Here is a 20,170-nt window from a genome sequence, read left to right on the forward strand (position 1 = left end):
ATGAAGACATCAGTCCTGTGTCAGACCTGTCCCACCCATCAACCTCCACACAGACACCAGAAACCAACAGCAGTGATCCAAGTTAATAACATCGATACTGAGGCAGAGAGCTGGGAGTGAATCAGCCTGTGTTGTTCAAGAAGAACTGCAGTTCCATTTCCTCAGACCGGTTATTAAATCTTGGTTACGAAACAATTAATTGACATTAAAAGAAAAAAAAATCACAAATTCTGACTTAAGAACTAAAGTATGAACTTTGTAAGTACTGTAAGTTGCCATGTTGTTGCAAACTCGCATTTGGGTTCCCATTAATTGCGACACGAAGCAGCCCTTTCTGCTCACTAGCAATTGCAAAGACTAATGTAATGTACGAGCGAATAAGTACAGACTGTGCAGGAGGCATTTCCAACACAATCTACATGCAACATTAACCAGTAAATAGCATCTGTCGGCAAAACCATATTGAAATCAAGAGTAATATTTTTATTACATTTAAGAGATGTTTTTACAAGCCTCCTTATTTACAATGTAATAAGGCTGCAACACAGTACCGTATGTTTTGATGCCTTGTTCTGAATGTCAGAACATGGTGCTGCGCACACCTGGAAATTTAGGCTTTTTTTCTGATTAAATTGGAGATTTCACAAATGACTTTATCCAGCTGCAGTGAACATTTTACTTTTATTGTGGTTTGAAATGCACCCATCAATACTGATTCTAACCCCAAAATATAAAAATAGCGTAATAGTTTCCCATTCAGTCCGTGATGCATTTAATCTCTGACAGGAGGCAGCAACTCAAGGTCTTTCTCTGAATCCCGGCTAGAGAAGACAGGATAGATCTTCTCCCCCTGATTGAAGACCATGTCAGTGAAAGTGAAGATGTGAGTCCTGGACTCCACATTGTAAAAGGAGACCTTCCTCTCCCTGATATCCACACACACCCCCAGCCTCTTGGGCCGCAGCCTGAGGGGGAGACGGGTCACAGGGTCGGTGAGAGCAGAGAAACCAGAAAAACCAGAGAAAAGACACCAGTAACCCTCCTTGGGTGAGAACTTGAACCCCCCTTTCCACTGTGCAGACTCTCTGGTCACTCCTATTCGCCAGTATCGATTCACCTCCACCTCCCAGTAGTGTCTCCTGGAGGTGAAGCTCTCTTTGCCCAGGACGCAGGGCTGGGAGTCAAATCTCTGTGGATTATCCTGGAAATTCTGTTGCCTTCCCAGTCTCACTCTCTTTCCATTCTCAGACAAGGTGAGAGAAGGATTTGCTGTATCCGGGTCCAGAGTCACATCAGCTGTAGGAATAAAACAGGAAACATCTGAAGACTCTCTTGCAACCTGTGAAGTACGTTTGCCCCCGAGAAACAAAAAAAGTAAATTATTAACTACTCAAATTAAATTCTGATAATTAAAAAGGTTCTGGAAAATTAAAAACAGATACGTCCTTACAATCACAGATTTACTTCAACTTAGAAACAACATTAGCAATTTATCTAAAATTTATATAGACGACGGTGTTTATTTTCACATTCTATATACATACAGTACTGTACAGTACAACCCCGGCATCCTGGCCAAATTTCCCATTGGCCCTTACCAATCATGGCTTCCTAATAATCCCCATCTATGAATTCGCTTCATTACTCTGCTCTCCTCCCCACCGATAGCTGATGTGTGGGGAGCGTTCTGGCGCACTATGGCTGCCGTCGCATCATCCAGGTGGGGCTGCACACTGGTGCTGGTGGAGGGGATCCCCATTACCTGTAAAGCGCTTTGAGTGGAGTGTCCAGAAAAGCGCTATATAAGTGTAAGCAATTATTATTATACAGTATAAGTACATGTTGTATACAGTACTCTCTATATACGCTCAAGTGTAAACTGTTGATATGAGCACATTGTGCCTGTGCAGTATATATGGACTACATTCTATTCTATAGATGCTTTATAAACACTGTACAGCTGTGTGGCATCTTTTCTTTTCTTTTTCAAATGTCACTAACCGAACAAAAGGTTCCTAAAGTGTGGAAAGATCAATTGTTGTCTCAGTAGCTAAAGTCAAATCTCCCAGTTCACTCAATGATTACAGACCAGTAGCCCTCACCTCTCTGGTTATGAAAAGTTTTTAACAGATCGTGAAAAATGAGATCAAGGCCAAATAATAATTGCTTACACTTATATAGCACTTTTCTGGACACTCCACTCAAAGCGCTTTACAGGTAATGGGGATCCCCTCCACACCACCAGTGTGCAGCCCCACCTGGATGATGCGACAGCAGCCATAGTGCGCCAGAACGCTCACCCCACACCAGCTCTCAGTGGGGAGGAGAACAGAGTAATGATGCCAATTCATAGATGGGAATTATTAGGAGGCCATGATTGGTAAAGTCCAGGACACTGGGGTAGCACCCCTACTCTTTTCGAGAAACACCTTGGGATTTTTAATGACCACAGAGAGTCAGGACCTTGGTTATACATCTCATGCGAAGGACGGCGCCTTTTTACAGTATAGTGTCCCCGTCACTGTACTGGGGCATTAGGACCCACACAGAACACAGGGTGAGCACCCCCTGCTGGCCCCACTAACACCTCTTCCAGCAGCAGCCTCAGCTTTCCCAGGAGTCTCCCCTCCAGGTACTGACCAGGCTCACACCTGGTGAGCTTCAGTGGGCTGAAGGCTGTGGGCTGTGAGCTGTGAGCTGCAGGGTGATATGGCTGCTGGCTAAGCCAAAGTTAAGCATCAGCTAGATCCATTACAATTTGCTTGCAGGGCAGGTAGGGGGTGGAAGATGCTACAGCATACCTTCTCAGTCTTGTACTGCAACACCTTCGTCTTCTCACATAACCCAGCTTGCTCTCCATGAGACGCACAGACACAGACAGGGAGAGAAGCTTGGGGTCAGAGCACAGGGTCAGCCATTTTTAACATGGCCCTGGAGCAGTTGGGTTAAGGGCCTTGCTCAGGGGCCCAGTGGAATAGGATTCCTCTGCCGGCCACGAGATTTGAACTGGCAACCTTCCAGCCACAGGCGCATGAAGTCATGATATTAGACTTCAGGAAAAACACCCAGAATCCCACCCTAACCTACATGGGGGGAGCTTCAGTGGAGCTCGTAGAACAATACAAGTACCTGGGGACAGTTCTGGACTCCAAGCTTAACGTCGAAGCCAATACTGACCTGGTCCTCAGGAAAGGTCAACAGAGTCTTTTTTTCTTAAGGAAGCTTAGGTATTTTAAGGTAGATGATTCTTTGTTGGTTTTGTTCTACCAGTCCCTCCTTGAATCTGTTCTAACTTTTCCCCTGATCTGCTGGTTTGGTCACCTGAATCTGAGAAACAAGAACAAACTGGGCAGACTTGTGAAAATGTATCAGAAGGTCACTGGCGCTGATCTTCCAGCCCTCTCCTCTATCTGTCATTCATGTGTTTTATGTAAAGTCAAATCCATCTGCCATGATCCTTCACACCCCTTGTTTCATCATTTCCAGTTACTCCCATCAGAACACAGGTACCAACTCCCAAACACCAAAACCAACAGATTCAAGTCCTCATTCATACCTATAGCTATATCCTTACTTAACTCTTGAACTTCAATGCAAATATGTATGTATAGTTGTTCCTGTCTTTTTTTTCTGTTTGTCTGTACATCAACACATTTTTCAGAAACAAACTGACCTGTGGTACAGATATATCTGTTTACAGTCCCTCTGTGTTACAGCATCAGAGTAGGAACAGTATATCTTTATCTCAACAGGAGATGCACCTACCTGCAGCCCTGCACAGCCACTGATACACTGGAACACAGAGATACACACACTGTTAGTCACAGACACACACTGAACACAGAGATACAGACACTGTTAGTCACAGACACACACTGGAACACAGAGATACAGACACTTAGTCACAGACACACACTGGAACACAGAGATACAGACACTCTTAGTCAGAGACACACACTGGAACACAGAGATACAGACACTGTTAGTCACAGACACACACTGGAACACAGAGATACAGACACTGTTAATCACAGACACACACTGGAACACAGAGATACAGACACTGTTAATCACAGACACAAACTGAACACATAGATATCAATCACAGACATACTGGGCTCCACACATCATTCAACTTTCTAGCTGTAGAACTGGACCATGTGCAGGTTTTCAATTGTATGACTTTGTTACAATTGTACAATTGCAATACTTTTCTGTTTAGTTGCACAGCCTGAGGATATATTCTGTGGTAACCTAACGGCCACCTGGTTTCCCGATACCCTCTCCCTGTCACACTGCACAACTGCTTAAACATTCACCCACAGATCTGTGAAATGACTAGATTGTTACTGCTGCTCCAAAGCCATGGAAATAAGTTATTGCTGAGATGAATCATGGGTTTTATTACATCAGGCTTCTGAGTTTCAACAGAAGAGATGATTACTCTTCATGTGAAAGAGCACAAGAACACCCCTTGGCCACTATGGCCAGTGACATTCCTCCACTGATATAGGTATCAGTGTTCCCGATGTCATTGTCTAAGGAGAAATGTTCACTTACCAAGTTGTTTCTCTTTCCCTGTAGAGAAACACAGACAGAGAAGTCAGCAACACTGATATGAGCTCCTCTACTTACACTGGATTTCAAAGAGTCACACTAACATAATTAGGATTCCCTCAGTGTGTTTCCTCTGTAAGAAACCGGCAGTCAGTACCACTGATACAGGCGAAATGAAAAGACACCTTCACACATTCTTCACGCCTAAAGAAGGCTCCACTGCCGAAACGTTGCCTCTTTTCTTTTCAGCATAGTATAAACCTTTACCTATTAATTATGTTCTTCAAAGCTGGTTGATAAAAGTTTTCTTGTTCATTTAACTGCATGTAATTGTTCTAAACAGTAATGCACAAATTGTGATCTTGCCAAGAAACCCCAAAAAGCTAAATCTGGCTCTGACTGTTTGGTAAGGTGGCGACTTTCCCATGTAGAGCTCAGAATACTGAGTGAAACTGTGCATTCAGAGGTGAAGTCCATCTGTTTGTGAAGCAAATCTCCTCTCTGCTCTACCAAGCTGAATCCCACTGTTTCACTGGATCATGTATTGAGACTGCTGTCCAATGTGATGTGCTCAGTAGAGTGTGTGGAAACTGCTCTCCAAACACTGAAACACTGATCAGCACAACACAGCGCCCTGAGGATAATTGCCCAGTCCTGAGGAAGAGCCTCCTCTCCTCAGCTCACACTGTCACTCTCACTCTGGGGTAGTGATTTCTGTGATTTCCATCAGATGTTCATTGTTACTAATTGACTGGGCCAAAGCAACGTGAGATTATATGACAATTTCTAAAGGGTAATCGAACACACCCTGTGTCACGCCCTCTGCAGCCAGAGGGCACTCCTTCTCTGTCCTGTCTCTCATTTCCGGTTCTTGGCTGTCCTTCCAGTGTTTCTCTCTCTCTGGGGCTATATATTACTGGCTCTTTCATTCTGCCTTCGCTCAGCATTGACGTTCAGATGTCCTGAAACCCACCTGGCACCAGGTCGCCCCACGTCCGCTACCTGAGGGCATAGGTTTCTATACAGCATTTCCTGAACAGCTGAACCTGGGCTAACCCCCGTCTTGCCGCTACGCATAGAGTTTTTTCGCTCTCCTGCCATTCCACGGTTCGTCCTTTCCGACATCCGTGACAACCTCTGCTCATGTCACCATAACCATAACGCACTCTTCTCTAGAGCTCAGAAAAAGGATGGAGCCCAACACGAAGATCCCAGATGTGTCTGGATCCTCAGAGTTCCCAGCACAGCTGAAAACATCAGATATTCATTCACTCTTCAACCATAGATGTTGATGGAACACCTTCCGGGGGACTTCCGACTGACTCACTGACAAAAACTCACAGTGAGACTCATCCGAAGAGAGAGAGGTGCTTTTACACTGGAGGAGCCGATTCTGTAGCTGCAAGGACAGCTGTTGTAGGACGATACGGGCTCTCACTGATAAATACACTCCACATATCACCAGTTGTAGCTGATACTGAGAAGATGATGAGATGATGAAGAAGAGAAGATCAGAACTGGGATCTACAATCGTTCGTTCACATAGTGTCTGTATGCTGACACCTGTTCTCACGTGAAGGATGTTCTATACTGTGTATAAAACTATCAAATGATGGTATTTAAAACCCATCCAGACGCAGACAATCAGACACACATCTATAATGGGCACATACTGTCCATTCTTCTCCACTGGATCACCAGAAGTGCTGACGCTGCTACAGTCACAGCTGCTGTTACACAGAGAGCCACCATCCATCCAGAGGGTCCAGGGAAAAAGTCTCCTGGAAAACAGCACAGGAATGTGATCCCACATCACCTAGTAGATAGATACTTTATTGATCCCGTGAGGGAAATTGCAGAATTTAGTAGCCTAGTTCCCACGGAGTGTATCCACAGACTGGTCAAAAGTCCAGGTATCGAATTATGAAAATGAATTGAATGAATTACAGTTACTACAGGTTTGTTTGTAATGTAGTCTTTCTGGGAACTAACTTAGCACACAGACATTACATAACATAAGCACTCAAGGAGTAACTAGAGCTTTCAGAGTGTGAAGCACAAACTGCACATCTGCTTCCACAGCAGCTGGAGTGTCCCAGAGAGGAGCTGTTTCTAAAACCTCTTCTTCACATTAGTATGAACTGTCATGATGCCAACTTATATGAAATTTAACTTTACAATTTATATCATGAAATAACTCTTACTGGTCGGAATATTGAGGAAGGTCATGTGTCAGTTATTGAAGCTAATGAAGTGGATTTGAGTCGAGATGACTCCCTGTTATTTGAGAAAAGCTGCAGAATGAGGCACAGCAGGTCTGAGAGAGTCTTTGTCAATCAGAAGGAGTGAGACTCCATGTGAAGGACAGGAGCTGTCAGGACAGGCTCTGTGAGGAATGAACCACTCCTCTGGGCTCATTAAGAGGTGTATAAAATACATATTGGAACAAAGGGCTCCAGTTTGGAATGAGCAGAAGGGAGGCTCTTGTTAGTGGTGGACAGAGCTGCCTGACAGGCCTGTGAGCTGGGGAAGACTGAAGAAGACACAGGGGAATCACAGCTGGGTGGCACGCAGTGAGTCAGAGTGAATACGAATCTCCAACACCAGGCAGTGAAGAGCAACAAGAGAACTCAACATAAGAGAAGAGACCAGGGAGACCAGGAGTCACAACACCTCACCAGTATTGATGGGGTCCTCGTGTGGTGATCAGGACAGGACTGTCCAACAGTCCAGGCAGACAACACTGAAAATGTCACGTGAATATTCAGAACTTACTGGGTATGTAGAGCTGAGATCCCCAGTCTGGTTCAGGCAGAGCACTTCTGACCAGACAGGAGAAGATGTTGGATTCCTGCTGTACTGGGACGTAGCTGATGACACTGAGGAGCCCCTGATCGTCGCTCTCCTCCTTCAGAGAGAGTGATGGCACCTGTTGTCCATCCCTGTCTGTCCAGATCACTGCAGGTGCAGGGAACCAGCCCTCTGCTCTGCAGCGCAGCTGGGTCTGACCTCCTCCAGGGGAGTGGAGAGACACTGAAACAGCTGCCAATAAAGAAAACAAGCTTTCACATTGCCAGAACCTCAGAATTGTTCCTGTGAAGTGACTGTGTCTGAAGTCTTGTCACATGTCATACTGTTATCTGATATTAGGGTATGTGTGCTCATTTCTTGCGAGCAAGTAAGCTTGCATGCAACCCCCACTTGGAGCATCTCTGAATTATGAGGCATCCGTTATTCCCTGTGGCTCCACAAGTGCCAGAAGAACTGTAAATCGTTCTCTTAAGGGGAGGTAAGAGATGCACAGACACATCCATAGAACCATTTGGCCAAGAACAAAGTAGGCCTGGCGATTCTCACATCAAGAAAAGAGATTCCCCTCATAAATTTGGGGTTATTACTTGGCAAGAAATCGAAGAAAGGAAGCTGAATTTTAAGCAGAATTTTGACCCAATAAAATAGCATCTTTCATTCCTTACAAAAAGGTAAGATCAAAACAGTCCAATAAAATACGAAATAATAACAGTAGCCATATCACCATCTCACACCTGGCAACCCACTGAAGCTCAGCAGGAGTGAGCCTGGCCAAGTATAGTGATGGGGACACTATACTGCAAAAAGGTGCAGACCTTCAAATGAGACATAAAACTGAGGTCCTGACTCTCCTTATTAAAAATCCCAGGGCATTTCTTGATAAGAGCAGGGGTGTAATTCCACTGTCCTGCCCTAATGTCTCCCTGGCCTTTACCAATTACGGCCTGCTAGTAATCCCCCTCTCTGAACTGGCTTCATCACTCTGCTCTCCTCCCCACTGAGAGCTGGTGTGTGAGCAGACTGGAGCATCATCCAGGTGGGGCTGCACATTAATAGTAGCAGTAGTAGTAATAATAAGGCACCAAAATTAATCCAGTTGGATGCGAGCAGCGTTTGTTCGGTATCAAATGAGTGGGAAAAACATGTCCGGTTCAGAAAGCTGAATATCAAATCTGTGTGTATTACACAGAAAAAAAATATGAGTTTTCACAAATATAAGACATTTTATCCTTTGTCTCACAAATCTCCAATTTAAACTGGCCAACCAGCACCCTGGCAGACGAGACTTTGGAATGCCATCATCCGAGGCCAATAGATAGGGCAAGCTAAGAACCAGAATCCAGACGTTAGGCCCAGTAGGATTTGAAGTAAGATCCAGGAAGACCCGACGTCCCTGTTCCTGACTTCTGTACTGGTAAGGAAGGAAGAAAGTCAGGACTCTAGGGAGAAGAAGTATCAATGAGCTCAAGTGGACCAGGGCAGCAAAGTCCAGCCTCTCCAGCCAGCAGCCCATCAACGTGCTCCACAGCAACACAGATCAGCTTCAAGCTGGTTCACGCAGCTTCCTCATGGATCAGGTGATGCCAACTGCCCTGCTACTTTCCAAACGATACTTCAACTCTTCCCATAAGCCTTATTGCTTGTATTATTTTTGGTCTTGATAAACTCATCTGTATTAATAAAATGAAGCAGTCCTGTCTTGAATTCGGGTTGTTAAGCATTGTGTTAATTAACACATTAACCGGGCCGTGTTTTCAGGGACACAATCACTTAAGGGTTGGCGTGGCGATTACCACTAGATCACCAGAACTGTTTTATACTTTCCCTTGGTGTTTCAGTAATGCCTAAGACATGTGGAATGGGTCTTGCTTGTGTTTGAAGCTGCTCACAACAGGTACTAAGGTTTGGTCACATGTGCTCTTCTCCTAAAAATACGTACATGAGTGGAGGTTCAAGCAACCCTCCTAAACCATCTGATGCACACACTGATGAGCATCAGTGAGACACACCTCTCCTCTAATCACTGCAGACTCTCCTGTTAGTCACTATAGAGCTCGCAGTGTTTCCAAACCCTTTAAACTCTGACCAGGTCAGCAGACTGGATTTACAGACAGGCTCACTGAACTGGAGCAGAGGAAGCTCTCTAAATCTGGCAACAGATCACTGATCAGTGTGGACCTGTTGGCTGCCAAATGAAAAGTCGTTGGCTCATATCAGACATCCTTCTAACTTTGTCACATTTTGTAATGACTGAAAACAATCTCTACTATATACAGTAATTCAAAACACTATAATAACAAAAGAACACTCACCTCTAACAGCCAGGTCAATAAGAGCGTCTTCATAATGATCCACAGACTCCACTAAACACTTATACTGTCCACGGTCTGAGAGACTCACGTTTGTGAGCTTTAGAGACACGTTGCCTCTGGGGAGCTCCTGCAGGAACAGCTCAGCTCTGTCCCTGTAGGCTGGGTTCTGTGTGTCAGAGTTATACTTGCGGTATTGGTACAAACACACAGGGGCACTGTAATCCTCTCTAAACCACCTGATCTCCAGGTCCACAGCGCTGATGCTGGGTGAGAGGTAACAGGGCAGGACAGCGTCTTCACCAGGGGACACAACAACAGGAGCAGCAGGACCATGAACCTGGAATCTCTCTGAAAGAAAGAGCACACAGCTGTCATGAGTCTTCAGCCTCCACACAGAAAAACTGTACCCTCTTCTAGAGGAATGATCTCACTGAAATAGACCACACACAGGGGTGTAGAGTCACTGATCATGGTGCTGGAGCCCTGACCACTGTTATCTCACATGACATCACTGCGATGGTAAAGGTCACAGATCCTTACTTTAATTTCTGTCCATCTATTAGACTGTTAGAATTATTTTCTATCTGTATTGGGCAGCTTTAACCAATGCAAATGCAATCTATGCAGAACTTGTCCTTTAAGGTTATGTAAAGCAGGAACAGAATACAAAGAGAAATTCTGCAATTTAGCTTTCAGTAAAATAAACAGTAAACACACACGGAAATTAACAAATGGCGATTTCAGAGGTTTAATTGTAAATGTACATATTCAAATTATTCTAATCTTATCTATTTTGATTTCAGTTGTGATATACAATATACTAATCATTTCACAAAATAAAAATTTAGAGGAAGGATTTCCATCCATCCATTTGCCAACAGCTTCATCCGATTCAGGGTCGCGGGAGAGCTGGAGCCTATCCCAGCAAGCAACAGGCACAAGGAGGGATACGCCTTGGGTGGGACGCAGGTCTAATGCAGGGCAGACAGCCACACACTCACGCCAGGGCCAGTTCTACCAACCGCTCGGGTATATTCTGGAGAAATCACTTACAAGTTGGGAGATGTGAATAATTATTTTTGTACGCCCCGTTTTGCAACAGTATATTAAAACAAAGTCATGACACTAAAGTTAAAATACAGTAAAAGCGGAGAATTGACTGACCAGATTCATATGGCTCAATACAGAGAAAACAATGGGGGAAAATATTTTTGACTGGAACAGGAAAGGGAAAGAGGATATGGCAACAAAATATACAGAGCATCAAATCATTGGCACTGTTTTGAAAAGTACGCCTTTAGGTTTACTTTCATCCATTTTCTAACCACTTGATCCAGTACTTGGTCACGGTGGATCCAGAGCCTATCCCAGCAAGCAACGGGCACAAGTGGGATAAATCCTGGATGGGATTTATCAATCAATAGTCAATCCATCAAAAGGTGATAAAGACATTCTCACAGCAGGGCACAGAGTTTTTTCCCAAAAGCCAATGAAGCAGCCAGTGTGTCTTTGGACTGTGGGACAAGCAGAACATATAAACTCCACACAGATAACACTCTGGGAATGACAATTTTATCTACAAACAATAAACGGTTTGAATGTGACCAGAGCTGTTAAAATTCCTGATTAATGTCTATGCACACCACAGCAATCTACTGTCCATCTGTCCCTTGTCTAGCCCCTTTCTCCAGTGCAGGGTCGTGGGGAAACTGGAGCTTATCCCAGTAGGAGCTGGGCCCAAGGCAGGGAACTTCCTGGGCAGGACGCAGCACTGACTTCAGGTAAACACATTTCATACTTTTTCTCCCCAAATATCAACTGAGCTGCTGGACATGTAACTGTACCCGAGCTGCCTACTGACATTGTTGATGGAATACATTTCACACCCCCTGTCTCAACATTCAGAAAAATGGGTCAACTTAAATTGTCATAAATATAGGTATTAAAAACAAAGTATTTTTGAGTTATAAATTAAATAGTGTTTCTAGTTCTCCACTGTAACACTTGTCAGTGTCTGTCACCAGCCCTCCTGGGAGAGTGTGTGAGTACAGGACTCTGACACTCCTGCAGTTTGCTGAGGTACAATACACAATTCAGGTTAAAATTATCTATATATTATTATATATTCATTGTCTATACAGAAGCTCTGTTCATATTTTAAGTGACAAAACTCACATGCAAGTGAGATGAAGATGAAGCAAGCTGGATCAGAATACAAAATACAGACACAATATCTGTAAGGCAACAAAGTTTAATGCCCTCATCATGACTTACTGTTCCTGCTCAGTGTGGAAAGGTCACCAGATTGAGGGACTAATAAAACTGAGGAATTTCTCCTCATTGTACCTGATTTTGTCACAGAGGACTGGAGGAGAAGCAGAAGAGTCACACAGAGACACTCTGATTGGCCAGACTTCATTTCTGAAATAAGAAAAAAATCTGATTTGTTTTGGTTGATAACATCATATCAAATACAATCTAATTGGATAAATCTCACCATTGAATCCAAGACATTATGATCTTTGAAACCAGAGTTAACCGAAACACACACTCAAAGTGAAAGATCCAGCTGTAGGGCTGCAGTAATGTGCTTCAATCCCTTTCAGTCTTGACCTGACTGATCACTCACACACTGCTGTATCTGACTGATCTCACTGTCACTCCAGCACACAGCAGCTTCAGTCCTGAATGACTGATCACTCACACACTGCTGTATCTGACTGATCTCACTGTCCCTCCAGCACACAGCAGCTTCAGTCCTGACGGATCACTCACACACTGCTGTATCTGACTGACCTCACTGTCACTCCAGCACACAGCAGCTTCAGTCCTGACTGACTGATCACTCACACACTGCTGTATCTGTCTGATCTCACTGTCACTCCAGCACACAGCAGCTTCAGTCCTGACTGACTGATCACTCACACACTGCTGTATCTGACTGATCTCACTGTCACTCCAGCACACAGCAGCTTCAGTCCTGACTGACTGATCACTCACACACTGCTGTATCTGACTGATCTCACTGTCACTCCAGCACACAGCAGCTTCAGTCCTGACTGACTGATCACTCACACACTGCTGTATCTGACTGATCTCACTGTCCCTCCAGCACACAGCAGCTTCAGTCCTGACTGATCACTCACACACTGCTGTATCTGACTGATCTCACTGTCACTCCAGCACACAGCAGCTTCAGTCCTGACTGACTGATCACTCACACACTGCTGTATCTGACTGATCTCACTGTCACTCCAGCACACAGCAGCTTCAGTCCTGACTGATCACTCACACACTGCTGTATCTGACTGATCTCACTGTCACTCCAGCACACAGCAGCTTCAGTCCTGACTGACTGATCACTCACACACTGCTGTATCTGACTGATCTCACTGTCACTCCAGCACACAGCAGCTTCAGTCCTGACTGATCACTCACACACACTGCTGTATCTGACTGATCTCACTGTCACTCCAGCACACAGCAGCTTCAGTCCTGACTGACTGATCACTCACACACTGCTGTATCTGACTGATCTCACTGTCACTCCAGCACACAGCAGCTTCAGTCCTGACTGATCACTCACACACTGCTGTATCTGACTGATCTCACTGTCCCTCCAGCACACAGCAGCTTCAGTCCTGACTGATCACTCACACACTGCTGTATCTGACTGATCTCACTGTCACTCCAGCACACAGCAGCTTCAGTCCTGACTGATCACTCACACACACTGCTGTGTCGGACACGATCTCTCTAGAGAGAGTGACAGTGAACAAGCACAGTACAGCAGTACAGAGCAAAGTAATATCTTCACTCTTGTTCTCTGGATCTGTCATTGGTGTTTATCTCCATTGACACTGCAACTGGGGTTTGAAGTGAAATTGCAGGTCTATCTGTTATCTACAGTTACAATAGACACTCAGGCATGTGTAACGGTTCTTGGGGTTTGTGCCCCTTCCGCTCCTGCCCTGCCGGTTTGTCCCTCACTGCCTGGGCGCAAGCCCGGGTCTCTGGCGTCACGCAACAGGGCGGCTGAGATCCCTGTTATACGCAGGGGCATATTCGTTACATATGCATGCTACTGGAAGGCATAGATTATGAAGGACGGTAGGAATGCTATTTGGGTCATAAATGTCTCAGTACAAAGAAATTACAATTTGGACACAGGATAGAAGGTATTAGGGTTACGTGTCTAACTAGGAAAGTAGCACACAGAAATGTTCTAATCTTTAATACAGAGGATACAAAGTCACAAAAATACTGTCATTTTCCAGCGACAAAGAGAATAACTCTCACAGAAAATGACCAGAATAACATTACTTTCAAATGTCTAACCATAAAGATGTAGTTTCCCCATTGAAGTTTTCATTTCTTCAGGTTACAATGCATCATTATATTATTTCTTTTCCTTATACTAAGTAAAATAATAAGTAACTTTAAAAAAATCAGATGAAAATCATATAAATAGCCTTTTAATGTGCCACTGAGTATGAGATTCTCTTTTTAAAAGCTTTCACGTTACTAATAAAACCTATTTCAAAACACTAAACAGAGAATGTTAAACATATTAACATTGCACAGGCCTTAACATCCCTACAGCCGCCCTGCGCCCCTTCCCCAGGACCGCGGTGTGGAGCCGTTACAGTGTATAAAGGGTACTGGGACGAGCTCGCTTGACAACAATTATTTATGTAATGTGCTCATTCGTGATGAGCAGGCTCGTCTCTAAACGGGCTAAGTAAACCAAGAACAACTTGACAACATCTCTCTCTGTTTGTTCAAAGCCTTGTACTATTTAAGTACGTTTCACATGGTGTGTTCCTGTACAAAGCTGACAGTTGGAGGAACAGAACGCCTCCATTCAAGTTCAACAGGATTCATGCAAAGTGGGCAGGTAAGCTACACAAGGTAACCTTGGCAACAGCGCTTTATTCAAATCTTTGTGCGCTTGGTCTTTCCATGTACAAAATACACCGCAGGTAAAAAAGTAACCATCGGTCGAAATGCGGTGAGGAAATAAGAGGTTTATGTCAATAATACATATTGTAACGCGGCGGGGATAGAGATAGAAACTCAGGCTGTTGTTAACCGAGAACACGGGGCTTTATTAATTGGACGTGCGTCCGGCACAGCACAGTTGGATGAGCACACGGCACAGTTGGATGAGATCCTCCAGTCAGGACAGGAGACACTACTTTACACAAAGGATGGTTGGAGTGGGGAACAAGCTTTCCAACCATGTTGTTGAAGCCAATACCCTGACTTCTCTCAAATACTGGATAAGATCCTGGGGTCAATGAACTACTATCAGAAGAGCTGGGTGTTTAACAAGGTGTGCCTAAATTATTACTTTTTTCCCCACCAAAGCTGTGCTAGAGAACAAAGAATTAACACGCCTCTAATTATACCAACTGCTTGGGTATATTTTGGAACACTTACAAGTAGGGGGTTATGAACATTTTACTCAACTAAACCTTGTTAGGAGCAAACCAATTATTGTTTTTACAAAGTTCCTTCTTATATCACTTAAACATTGAGGCTTTTTGGTAGTTAACCAAATGACAACACTAGCTGAACATCACTACGTCACCCATTGGGACACACACAAATGAGAACACACACTGGTCGAGCCTCTGACCAGGCTAAAAGACAGCAAAGAGAAACAAACAGGGTCACTCCCTGCAGCCTGGACACAGACAGACCTTTCTGTCCAGAGAAGACTTCACCCCCAGCAGGCATTGACTGGCACTGCCCCTTTCCTGTAGATCCCAGCTTCACCTGTAGACTCAATTTTATTCTAAGACTGGAGCTCATCTAAAATCCAGGGGGGTTGAACAAAAACAAAAGTGCTGTTGTATAACAGTAAAACATTTATGCCTAAAAATACCCAAAGGTAAGAGGGCATATTCATCTTGGGATTTGAAATCCAAATTTCCTGAGCATACAACTATAATGGGTTAATTTGAACTCTTGTCTCAGTACTTTTGGAGGGCAATGTACATCACAAATGACTTACCTTATACTAAAGAATCAATCTGGGTCATCAGGGTATTAAAATCACCCTGTGTTACAACAGCAGTGCGTTTGTGTCTTTTTCTTCAACAGCAGACAAACCTGCAGCACTGCACAGCCACTGCCACTCTGAAACACAGAGATACAGACACTGTTAATCACAGACACACACTGAACACAGAGATACAGACACTGTTAGTCACAGACACACACTGGAAACAGAGATACAGACACTGTTAATCACAGACACACACTGAACACAGAGATACAGACACTGTTAGTCACAGACACACACTGGAACAGAGATACAGACACTGTTGGTTACAGATGCTCACAGATCCAAAACAGTGATTAATGTAGACAAGATGGTCATGCATTACCAAATTAATCTGGGGACATTGTTTCACATTTTCCAAAATCTGTGTTTTTCTAACATTAAATAGAAAACATTCTATTGGTTTAAATATGTTGTGTAGTTTCACAGCCTGCAAACAGTTTAAATAACCAATGGCCACCTGGCTCCCCAGCGCCCTCTGGTGTTCAGAAGGAGAGCTAGTCTCGCCTTCCCACTGCACTACTGTTTAAACATTTACCCTCAGATCTGTGAAATGACTGGATGGTAATTGCTGTTGTAAACCTCTGAAAATGAGCTGTTGAGATGAATCATTGTTTTATTACATCGGGCTCCTGAATTTCCACAGAAGAGATGAGTATGTTTAGGATACTTTGTGAAAGAGCAGAAGAATACCACTTGGCCACTTTGACCACTGACATTCCTTCCAATGTTAAATCCCTGTTCCTGTTGAGTAATTCATGTCGTTGTCTCAAGAGAAATGTTCACTTACCAAGTCGTTTCTCTTCCCCTGTAAAGAAACACAAGTAGTGGAGTCAGTAACGCTGATACAGACTCCTGCACTGACACTGGCTCTCAAAGAGTCACACTAATGTAATATCATTCAGATTCCCTCAGCGTGTCTCCTCTGTAAGAAACAGTGGAATCAGTGATACAGACTGCTGTGATATAGACCCCTGTACTGACACTGGCTTTAGAAGAGTCACACTAATATAATCCAGATTCCCTCAGTGTGTCTCCTCTGTAAGAAACTGACACTCAGTAACACTGATACAGGTGAAATATGTGCTCAGATCAGTGCAGATCAGTGTGATGACAGGGGAGAATGCTGTATTTTCTGTGGTCCTCAATCCCTGTGTTGTTCCCACTGTTTTCACTAGTAAGCTCTCTGGGCTGAGAAGGAAATGTTTATTTTACAAAGGTTTCTCAGTGACAATGTCTGTTCATCACAGTTTGGAATGCAGCTTTAAACAGAGTCAGGAAAAAAAAATCTTGTGAAATTATGAGAAATGTAAACATCTTCTATTTGGTCATCACTGTGCTGGGTTGTTGGTTTGAACAGAAGCATGACAACATTCTTGTAAAAGATGAGGAAAGCTTTGATTGGTTGAAGAAGTATGGTAGGGACACTGGTGATTAAGAGCTCAATGACGTGCTTGGACTGTATAAATCACAGCTCCCTCCCCTGGTCTTGATCAGCACTGACTGTGTCCCTTCCTCTACTGTTTGATAAGGTGGTGACTTTCCCACATGAAACTAAAAACACTGAGTGAGTTACTGTTTCACTGGTACCAGCTGTATCAAAGAGGGTGAGAGACGATCCTCTACTGATTGCAGTCTGGAGAGGTTTGTTCAGTAGAGTGTGTGACCCTGATATATTAACCAGCAACTGTATCAGACAGGCTGGAGAAGATCCTGTACTGACTGCAGTCTGGAGAGGTGTGTTCAGTAGAGTGTGTGACCTTGATATATTTACCAGCAGCTGTATCAGACTGTGAGAGAAGACCCTGTACTGACTGCAGTCAAGAGAGGTGTGTGGACCCTGATTTCATTGAACACAGTGTAGAAGCTCATTAGAGCTAATCAGTACAGTACGGGGTCTTGAGTAGAATGAGGCTCAGCACTGAGGAACAGCCTCCTCTCCTCAGCTCACACTCTCACTCTGATTTCTGTTCTAGAGTCTTCAAAGTGTCCAGGAGAAAGTTTGTTGTTACTGATTGACTGGGCCCATGCAACAGATATCCTCTGACAATTTGTAAGGGAATTTGAACAGACTCTATTCTATGTAAGAATTGACCCACACTTCTCCAGGGGGCGAGAATCAGGAAGGAGCTCAGCAGGAATCAAACTGTATTATGATGTTATTTAAAACACTCTAATTATAAAAGAACACTCACCTCTAACAGCCAGGTCAATAAGAGTGTCATGATGATCCACGGACTCCACCAAACACTTATACTGTCCACAGTCTGAGAGACTCACTTTTTGAGCTTTAGACACACATTGCCTCTGGGGAGCTCCTGCAGGAACAGCTCAGCTCTGTCCCTGTAGGCTGAGTTCTGGTCTTCAATCAGGGGGAGAAGATCTGTCCTGTCTTCAGTACCTGGGATTCAGAATAAGACCTCGTGCTGCTGCCTCCTGTCAGAGGTCGAGATTAAACACGTCACTGACTCCTGAGCACAGGCTGGTTCTGTTACAACCCCATTCCGCACACGCCCTCACTAATAACCTCATTCTCCAGTCACGCCCCTGCTCCGCCCTGTTTGAACCCTTTCATCTCGCTGTTCCAGGCTCGGTATTAGAGTCCCAGGCTTGCCAGCTCGCCGCCAGCTCAGTCTGTTCTCTTCCTTGGATTTTTCTGGATTCTCGGCCTCTGCCTTGAATATTGGATTTAGCCTTCTGCTCTGCCCTTATCAGATAGTCTGCTTTCGGATCTGTACTAAACCCTCCGCACAGGGTCCAGCTGTTTATTACGCCGCCCTGTCAATATTAATGACTCCCTGTCAAAATTAACTATTTCATTATATGTAGTATTGTACATCACATGATTTCATCATTGTTACTGTTTTCTGGGCACCGTTTTACACACCGGGGGGTGGGAGTGTGGAACAAGCTGCCCAGCCATGTTGTTGAAGCCGATCCCCTGGCCCTGGCTCAAGAAACAGCTGGATGGGATTCTCAGATCAATCCGATACCAACTCTCCAATAAGCACCGTGCACGTAGCTTGGGCCTCCCTCTCCTGACACCCTGTGCAGGTGAACGGATTCCCGATGAATCAATCCGACACACAGGAAACCTCGGAGCGACCAGCTCAGGCCGCACCTGCTCAGGGGAAGCGCTGGTGTTCAAGCAAACCAGTGTGACGAAGCGGAGTTCAGGACCCTGTGCAGATGGTATTGTCACGAACCACACTCCCGCGTGCACCTCCCGGCGTACACACCTGCGCCGCTGTTAGCAATTAGCACTGCGCTCCCTGTTTCCTCATTGAAACCCGCTCACGCCTCGCTCACTGTTGAGATCGTCCTAGCCTTTCTCCCATGCGCTTTCTTTCTACACTGACTGCTGGATACCCGACCCTGCGCTGCCTCCGACCACGACTCCGTCTCTGCCTCGCGTCTTTTGGACTTGGATACCGCGCTGCCTGGCCCTCTGGATTCCCGACCTCACTCCGACTCCGACCTCGCTCCGATTCCAGCTCCCTGGAATTCTGACTCGTTCCCTCTCCACACCGCATAGGGTCCGATCGCCTTCACCACTAGTCCGTGCTGATTAGTGTGACGGGTATAATCCGGGAGTAAGTGGAACAGGACGACGAGGATCAGGAGGGGTTGACAGACGGGAGGGCGTGACGAAGGTGAACTGGTGCTCGGGGGGCGTGGCCAGGGCGAACAAGTCCAAGGAGTCCAGGGGGGGAAATCCCGGGCGAAGTCCAAAAGTCCAAACGGGAAGATCCAGCCAAGACGTGACAAAACATGGTTAAAAACCGGAATGGGATCAGGTACAGGGACGGGGAATAAAAACGGGATGACGACGCCAGGTGCTCCGAGCCCCGGATTCAGCTGGGTCAGGACGCCGACAGGAGGCCTGTGCCCTCAAGCTGCGGGAGTAGAGGGACTTGATAGGGGTGTAACCCCGGCGTCCTGGCCAAATTTCCCATTGGCCCTTACCAATCATGGCCTCCTAATAATCCCCATCTATGAATTGGCTTCATTACTCTGCTCTCCTCCCCACTGATAGCTGATGTGGGGTGAGCGTTCTGGCGCACTATGGCTGCCGTCGCATCATCCAGGTGGGGCTGCACATTGATGGTGGTGGAGGGGATCCCCATTACCTGTAAAGTGCTTTGAGTGGAATGTCCAGAAAAGCGCTATATAAGTGTAAGCAATTATTATTATTAATTATTATTATTGATGGTAGGCGGGCCTCCGGGCGTCCGTCTTCCATCGCAGAGCCGGGAGTAACGAGAGCGCCCAGCTAAAATAAGGAGGGGCTGGACTGGGGGCAGGTGCACGAAATCATCAAAAATGTGAAAGAGCCGGAGCGCCCTTAAGAGGAGGGATGACGATCGTGTCAACCAGACTGGAGATCACAAACTCAGTGAATCACGCGCCTCGCCGCTCA

General features: G+C 45.1%; 1 protein-coding gene across 1 annotated transcript; it reads right to left on the reverse strand.

Annotated features, from left to right (window-relative positions):
* Nucleotides 1-772: 772 nt before the first annotated feature.
* Nucleotides 773-12,102, reverse strand: LOC148834228 (butyrophilin subfamily 1 member A1-like). The gene is made up of 7 exons (XM_088915758.1): nucleotides 12,027-12,102; nucleotides 9,681-10,028; nucleotides 7,333-7,599; nucleotides 6,231-6,338; nucleotides 4,561-4,578; nucleotides 3,766-3,792; nucleotides 773-1,296 (listed from the first exon to the last, which is right to left on the reverse strand). Exons 1-7 carry the CDS (start codon nucleotides 12,097-12,099, stop codon nucleotides 773-775), a joined length of 1,365 nt encoding a protein of 454 aa, XP_088771884.1. The 5' UTR covers nucleotides 12,100-12,102.
* Nucleotides 12,103-20,170: the final 8,068 nt, after the last annotated feature.

Source organism: Atractosteus spatula, chromosome 5, assembly GCF_055471065.1.
Source record: "Atractosteus spatula isolate fAtrSpa1 chromosome 5, fAtrSpa1.hap1, whole genome shotgun sequence".
Lineage (NCBI taxonomy): Eukaryota > Metazoa > Chordata > Actinopteri > Semionotiformes > Lepisosteidae > Atractosteus > Atractosteus spatula.